The sequence below is a fragment of the Myotis brandtii genome, unplaced genomic scaffold, assembly GCF_000412655.1.
Source record: "Myotis brandtii unplaced genomic scaffold, ASM41265v1 scaffold314, whole genome shotgun sequence".
In the NCBI taxonomy this organism is placed as follows: Eukaryota; Metazoa; Chordata; class Mammalia; order Chiroptera; family Vespertilionidae; genus Myotis; species Myotis brandtii.
Window position 1 is genome coordinate 2,925,073 of NW_005362033.1, and position 8,288 is coordinate 2,933,360.

General features: G+C 43.4%; 1 protein-coding gene across 9 annotated transcripts in view; it reads left to right on the forward strand.

Annotated features, from left to right (window-relative positions):
• Window positions 1-8,288, forward strand: part of SPECC1 (sperm antigen with calponin homology and coiled-coil domains 1) — a 229,979-nt gene that overhangs the window by 188,571 nt on the left and 33,120 nt on the right. For 6 of the 9 annotated variants that reach the window (XM_014542865.1, XM_014542863.1, XM_014542864.1 and 3 more), the window contains exons 12-13: window positions 1,606-1,716; window positions 3,273-3,375. In XM_014542865.1, the coding sequence (XP_014398351.1) occupies window positions 1,606-1,716; window positions 3,273-3,375 (214 nt within the window). The remainder of the gene's footprint in view (window positions 1-1,605; window positions 1,717-3,272; window positions 3,376-8,288) is intronic. The other 3 variants (XM_014542866.1, XM_014542867.1, XM_005870189.2) reach the window with 2 other exon arrangements.

The window sequence follows — 8,288 nt, forward strand, 5'->3', positions numbered from 1 at the left end:
GGCCCCCCCTCCCCTCGCCCCCCGAGTGCACAAATTTTTGTGCACCGGGCCTCTAGTTATTAATATTATAAAAGGATTTTTTGAAAGTCTGAGTAAGTTCAGCTCTTGCCATATCTTTGGGTGTAGTCATTATTTTGGCCCAAATAAATGAAGGCATATCATTCAGAGGTTTAATTTAAAGCTCCAGGTATTAAATGTCAGTCTTGTTTATGTGCAAGAGATTGAAATAATCAAAACAGGTTTTAAGGACTAAAATTAGTGCTATTCTGAAATGGGTCTTTTATACTTTATTTTATTTTTTCCAGTAGCTCTTTTCTTTGTGCTAGAACTGCATACAAAAAGGCTATTTGTGTATTAATATGCTATTTTTACTATACCCTTAATCGTGAAAGCTTAAATTAGTGAAATTAATTAGTTACTTATTTTTATATTCATGTCACTGAGACAAACCAATGGCAGGATACAAATTACCTTGGAAGTTCTCATCCTATTATTAATTTTTTTGCAATCTTATCTAGGTAGCTCTGTTTTTAAAAGAAAACTGTTTGGTAAATGTTTAGTCATCCATTTATACAGAAACTCTTTCCCAAATACTCATTTCAGTCTTCCCTCGTTTGTCAGACCTAGACATTCATCTCTAGGAAATGGAGTAAGCCCAGGCCAGGCACAGCAAACTCAGGCAACGTCACCAGAACTTCATAGTTAACAGAAACTTGTGGGTTTGAGTTTACAGATGTGTCAGATAGAAGGAAAGGCAGGCATCACATTATACAAGAAAACTTTAATTCAAGTATAAAGTTTTCCTTAAAACCTCCCTACCTTGATGCAGATTGTCACAGTCTAGAATCATCCCATTACTCCTTTTAAATCATTTAAAATATCTTTATTAAATATTGGATGGATACAAAATAATAAAATATGTGTAAGGTATAAGGAATATCAACCCGATGGAGAGCAACCTGGACACCACCTTCCAGGCTAAGGAAAAGGAAATGAACACTTTTGAACTTCCCGTCAGCCCTGCCATTTGCAGCACCTCCTGCCCCTTCCTCGCCCTCCTCCAAGGTCACCACCATTCTGAACTTTGTGTGTTTTTCTTTACAGTTTCTCCATGTATTTTGTGTACCCAGACAATACAAATAGTATATCCATTAAATTGCATATTTAAAATTTATTTATTTAATCCTCACCTGAGGATATTTATATTATTGATTTTTAGAAAAAGAGGACGAGAGAGAGAGAGAGAGAGAGAGAGAGACCAATGTTGAGAGAAACCAATGTGAGAGAGTTTTGCCTCCCATACTAGCCCCAAGCGGGCATCAAATCCAAAATCTAGGTATGTACCCTGTCCAGGAATCAAACCCATACCCTTTTGGTGTCTGGGATGATGTTCCAACCAACTGAGCCACCTGGCCAGGGCATATTTGCAACTTTGGAAATATAAAAACATTGTTGGAGTTTCTTAATTCAAAATGTTCCTGCTATTCATTCAAGTTATTACATACATCTGTAATTCATTGGTTTTTTTATTGCTATATAGTATTCTATTATGTAAATATCCCCAGTTTATCCATTTTCCTGATGATGTACATTGGTTTTTTCCAGTGTTTGCTATTATAAGAAGTGCTGCTGTTGTTACCAGAGATTGGACTTCAGTTCAGGAACCTCGGTACTTGAGTTCTGGCTAAGAAAGAATTCAGAGCCAAGACTCAAACTGTAAGAGGAAGTTTATTTAGACAATCACAGAGGCAGAAAACGTGAGCTGTAGAAGGGGCAGGAAACAAGTTACAGAGGCAAACGAAGGGCCCTTGGAGCTCATGGAGGAGAGAAGCAAGGAAACCAGTGGGGAAAGGCAGGGTGTGCTCCCTAGAGAGGGCCTTGCTGGTCCTCCATCCTAAGGGCTTTCAGGGGAAGTCCCAGGGGAGGATCTCAATAAATATTTGTCACCTTTCCAGGTGTGCCCTTTCAGGGTCATGGTCTCCACTGATGGGTTGGCACCAGGGCAGGGGGTCAGTTGTCATTGTAGCTGGTCCTAAGGTCAGTCGCTTGTCTGGTTTTTGCTGCTTTTCTGGGCCTGGAGCAGAAACACAACTGATGTTATCCCTAGAGGTTAACGCTTAAGGGATTGGTCACGCAAGGGCCCACACGGAGTTGCATGAAGCCACTTTTTGGCCTCTTGTTCCTCCTCCAAGGGGATCTACGCATGATTAGTGACATGCCACGGGAGGAACGGTCAGGGGAGGGTCCAAGCTGCGTGACCAGGGTTATGCTGGGGAGGAAAGTCACTTGGGGGCAAGGTCCTTGTTTTCCCAGTTTTGCCTTTGCTAGGCACGGGGGCCTTTCTGCCCTGGAGACCTTCTGTACCTGGCCCATCGTCCTTGCTCTCCTCGTGCCTGTCTAACTGCCCACCACACTGCCGTGATGATGCACACGCCGAGGGCTAAATCCTGCTGCTCTCACGTTGTCGCTGCTACAGTTGACACTTCAGAGATGCCCTGCCCTCTATCCCTGCTCTCCTACACGCGGTGCTGGGAAATTGCGGGCAGTTCCAGTGGGATGGGAATATAATCCCCCTTCCCTGGCTTCCTCATGGAAGAAACCGTGTGACCTTAAGTCCCTTTTAGTATTTGGGAATTTTAGGTAGCATAAAATTACCGTAGATGTTTATAGAAAAATTGAGGATGGGCACTTGAGCCCTTGCTCCTGGAAAATCACTTCCTGTGGCTAAATGGGGGCTCGGAGTTGAGTGACTGCACCAAGAACGGAGGAGCAGGAGTGTCACCTGTGGAGTTTGAAAGCCCCCTTTTGAGTAATTGTTACAGACTTTGCCTTTCATCTCCATTCCCAGCATCTCCCCCACAAGCAGCCAATCCAGTGTTTTTAAATGCCCTTCTAACCTACCTTTTAGATGACATGCAGATGTAAGTGGGGCCCTACCGCATGAGTTTTTCTATAGGTATCTTGAATTAAAATGATACTGTACTTAAGTAAATAAATAAAAGGCTAGATGGCTAGAGCAGCAGATGAACTTAAAATTTGTTTAAAAACCTATTTATAGACTTCTAATAGTCAAGAAAGACAATCTAATTTTTCTTTCATACCCTGAGACATAAAAATATATTGCTAATGTGACTGATTTGGTTGTTTTTCTTTGGAGTTTACTGGAATGACCTAGACTCCTGCCTTTCTAATATGATGACTTATTTCTTACATCGTTGAGGGCTCTAAACATCAGCACCTTCTCTTTACTGTGTGCTCCTCTCTCTAACCAGTGTGGAAAGAAGAGACCCTCTGGCTGCGCTGGCCCGGGAGTACGGCGGCTCGAAGCGCAATGCTCTGCTGAAATGGTGCCAGAAGAAGACAGAAGGCTACGCGGTAAGGGGTGCCCACCTGCTTCCCAGCAGCCCTGGCACTAGCCGTCCAAGCCAGTGTGTGTTCTGTGTGTTCCTGTGCTCGTCTAGGCCAGTGTGCGTGGTGGTGCCGTCCGTCAGGGCTGCCAGTGTTGCTGTTGTGCGCGGCCCAGAGGTTTCCAGACGGAGGCCGGTGGGGTGGGAGCCAATCTGCACTCCAGCCACCTTGCCGCGTCCTGTGGAAGGGCTCCTCCTCTTTGCTCAGAGGAGAGGTAATCTCCCCAGCAGCACCCAGCAGGCCGCTTCCACCTAAGGCACAGCTTTCGCGGAATCATCTTCCCAAAAGGGACCCTTTTCCTAATTCCCATTGAGGTCCCACCTAGCTGAGCCCTCAGCATTTCTCTGCTACTTGAAGAGTTGTTTGCATTTAGTTTAGGAATTTCAGTTTACCAGGACAGTGTTTTCTGTGAAAGTTAGAGAAGGAAGTAATATTGGATGTAATGTAAGCTTTTTCATCAGGAACCGTCATACACAAAGATAAAGTGCATCAGCACAATTTCATGAACAGCCTCACTCACATGCAGAAATCCAGCACCGCCCGTCTCCAGCCCCTCCCGACGCCGGCCATAGCTGTCCCCGTCGTCGTCCCCCCCTCCCCCCCTTGTCTCCCTCGAAGCTTCTACAAAAGTGCGCACCCCTACGTGCTAATTTAGTTTTGCCTGCATTTGAACTTTATAAAGTGAAATTTTAAACTGTAATATTGCACCTGCCATTTTGGGAGGATTTTGTATTTTAATGATCAGATGATCAAAATGAGATTTCTGTTCCACCATTGGTGGGGGTGTGCATGAATGCCGCCTTTGGGGAGGGAAATATGTGTCAGGAATCTCAAAAATGAGTATGCCCTTTAGCTCAGGAATTGTGTTTCAAGAAAGTAACTGTGAATGCCTATGAAGATAGAATTTTGAACAAGTTGATTATAGTTTTATTTATTTAAAGTTATTTTTAAAGAACTGGAAATAATACAGATTTCTAACAATAAGGGAATCAAGCTTAAAAATCTTGCTTTGTGCAAATACATTTAAAGGAACTAGAAAAAAGTGTGCCCGTTATATTAAGTCAATAGTTAGATTCTAAAGCAATATAGTATGCTTCCAATTCGGTAAAAATAATTTATCCAAATGTTATATTAACATTAACAGCGGTTATCACTGGATGAGTACTTAAATTTTATTCATGCTTTCCTGTGAATTTTTCATTTTCTGCAATGAACATGTAAGTTTTTAACAGAAAGAAATATTTTTTAATATATTTTATTGATTTTTTACAGAGAGGAAGGGAGAGGGATAGAGAGTTAGAAACATCGATGAGAGAGAAACATCGATCAGCTGCCTCCTGCACACTCCCTACTGGGGATATGCCTGCAACCAAGGTACATGCCCTTGACCGGAACCGAACCTGGGACCCTTGGGTCTGCAGGCTGACGCTCTATCCACTGAGCCAAACCAGTTAGGGCAGAAAGAAATGTTTTAATTGCAACTTTTTAAAGGAAAGAAGCCAGATATAAAAGGCTACATATTATATGGTTTCCTTTATGTGAAATGTCCAGTGTGGGCAAAGTAGATTAGAGGCTGAGGGAGGGAGCCAGGAAGTGACTGGGCACAGGGTTTCTTTAGGGGTGATGTAAATGTTCTGGAGTTAGTGATGTTGGTTGTATGACCTGTGACTACTAAACGCTACTGAATTGTACATTTTAAAAGGGTAAACTCACCTGGCTGGCATGGCTATGAGCCAGGAGGTCTCGGTTTGATTCCCGGTCATGACACATGCCCGGGTTGTGGGCTCAATCCCCAGTGTGGGGCGTGCAGGAGTCAGCCAATCAATTATTCTCTCTCATCGTTGTTGTTTCTATCTCTCTCCCTCTCCTTTCCTCTGTGAAACCAATAAAAATATATTTTTTAAAAATGATTTAAAAATATATAAATAATAGGGTAAACTATGCTATGTGAAATATCTTAATAAACCTGTTATTAATTTTTTTATAGGGCAATTAAAAGAGCTTGTGTAGGGGGATCTGAGAGATGGATAAGGGTAGAGGGGGTGGAAACTGCTATTTAAATTATCTCATCAAACTGTAACTTTAGACGTACCTGTGTATTACTTTGTATAATAAAAAAGAATTGAAGTAAAACAAAATGAGAGAGATGCAGGTATTATATATTGGTTTTTATTTGGTAGGTGGGATCCATAGGTATTCACTTCATTGTTATGATTCAGAGCCCAAATATATTCTTTGTATCAAATGTTATATAATGACATATAATTTGGGGGCAAAAGTCTGAAGGAAATGGCCATAAAAGTGTATTATAATCAACTAGAAGCCCGATGCATGAAATTTTGTGCACTGGGGGGTGGGGGTGGGGCCCTCAGCCCAGCCTGCACCCCTCAGCCAGGACCCCTCAGGGATGTCCAACTGCCAGGACCCCTCACTCCTTACCACCCACTTGCAGTGGAGGCAGGAGAGGCTCCCGGAACTGCCGCTGGGCTCGCCAGCCGTGAGCCCAGCTTCTGGCTGAGCAGCGCTCCCCATGTGGGAGCGCACTGACCACCAGGGGGCAGCTCCTGCGTTGAGCATCTGCCCCCTAGTGGTCAGTGTGCATCATAGTGTGACCGGTCGTTCTGCCGTTTGGTCGAGTCAGTGCTAAGGATGTCTGACTGCCAGCTTAGGCCCGCCTAAGCCATCAGTTGGACATCCTCTGAGGGCTCCTGGACTATGAGAGGGCGCAGGCTGGGCTTAGGGGGACCCCCCCCCCCGAGTGCACGAATTTCGTGCACCAGGCCTCTAGTAAGTACAGGATAATTAAACCAGATCTTTCTGAGGAAACTTTGAAAGTGGAAGAACAAGGCACCTTAAGGCATCACAGTGTGCAGAACGGGCTTGGGAGCCTGCAGGGTAGGCCCGTCCACCTCTCTGCCGGCCACTTCACAGCCATGTGGCAAGTCAATTTTTATAACAGCATCTTTTTAATTAAAATATAAACATAAATGACTGATAAAACTTTTTCAGAAAAAGTGACACTTTCCCAAATAATGTCCTTACCCTGATTTGCATATACTGTAACTCAGAATTTTTTCACTTTGGCCTGGCCCATCTTTTTAAAGCCTGTAAAAATGAACGTTTTATATCATCGGAGCTCTGCCATTTGAGGTAATGAAATAGAGGAATGTGGGTGTGGTCCTGGTACACTGGATTTAAGTCCTGCAACCACACATTTCATAAATGAGCTTTATTGGAGCACAGTCACCTGGTCGCTCACTCATTGCCTGTAGCTGCTTTTATATTGCAACTGTACGGGAGTGTAAAACTATAACCTTTAAAACCAAAACTCTCCTCTACCTGGGCCTGTACAGAAGTTGGCGGGCCCCTCCCTTAGATAAATATGTACACAGTATCTCCTGTTTTTCACATCACATTTGGTCCTTGCATCTCCGATTGTAAGAAGCAAGTGTTCAGATAGCAAGAGACTTAAAAATTTATCTAAATCCGTTCGGTTTCTGTTGCAAGAAATGGTCTAGGAGGGGATAGCACTCACAAAGGCATAAGTAAGTTATCTTTGAACCTGCTTTTAGCCAATTAGCTAGGAGCTACATATTCTTCCCTGTTAGAGAAAAAAGCAGCCTTTGTATTCTTCAAAGCAAATCTTATTTTGCATCTGGAAAGAGCACCCATGTAGCTGGCCAAGTTCTGTTTTTCTGTCTCCGCGTTCCCACAGGCGAGTACTCGCACATGCGCGTCCAATAGCAAGCAGCCTGCACGGTGCAGGCCATTTGGGGCTCTAGTTGTTTTCTTTCTGGAGACAGGTCCCTTGAGAGCTACATCCACAATTCAAAGAATGTAAAATGCTTTGTTTTATTTATTGTCATGAAAGTGGTTCTCTTTCTGACCTCATCATAAAGAGAGATTCTCAGTAGACGTGAATGTCATTATTGGCCTCTACTCAGCTGAGGCCCTTTTTCACCCACTGTCTCAGCTTCTGCAGCTGCTTATGACACACAGTGATTTGTGTAGACATTTTATTTTTTTAAATATTTTTATTGATTTCAGAGAGGAAGGGAGCGGGAGAGAGAGATAGAAACATCAATGATGAGAGAGAATCATTGATTGGCTTCCTCCTGCAGGCCCCACACTGGGGATCCAGCCCACAACCCGGGCTTGTGCCCTGACCAGGAATCAAACCGTGACCTCCTGGTTCATAAGTCAACGCTCAACCACTGAGCCACGCCGGCCGGGCTGTGTAGACATTTTAAATGGCACTAGGTATTGTCGTATATTCTAAGGCAAGTAGAGTTTATTTGGAAAGTGAAGATGAAAGGCTTTATTTCGCAAGCTGTGGTGGACGTACAATCAGCTCTTGGCAATCCATAAATCCACTCAGCTGTATCTCCGAGCCCCATGCTTATGAGCCCCTTTCCCATTCTCCGTTGTATGTGCATGTATGAAGCTGTGAGGAATAATAAAGGGTGTGGAAATACCAGTGAAGTTGTTACACAGCAGACGGGGTGGGATTCTCCCACCTTCCTCTGTGGTACATGGACAGAGGAGCAGCTCTCACGGGCGTGCACAGCCTGAGCTGACCAGTCCGCCTCTTCCCAAGAGTTTGGAAGGAGAACTGGGAGCATGTGAGACTCAAAGGCTAACACAGGCCAAATAAACAAGGTTTAAGTTTATGGGCCACAAAAAACCAAAAGCTTCAATTTTCATAGAAATGTAGGTTTATTTCAATAGAGGCCTGCTGAATACAAAGGGCTGAAATAAATGAGTCATCATTAACATAAAATAATAGAACATTTTAATAAAAATTAATATTTTTTTTGAACATTAACTTACCAGACACTGAATAACTGCACAAATTAATAAGCGTAACGCAAATAAACCTA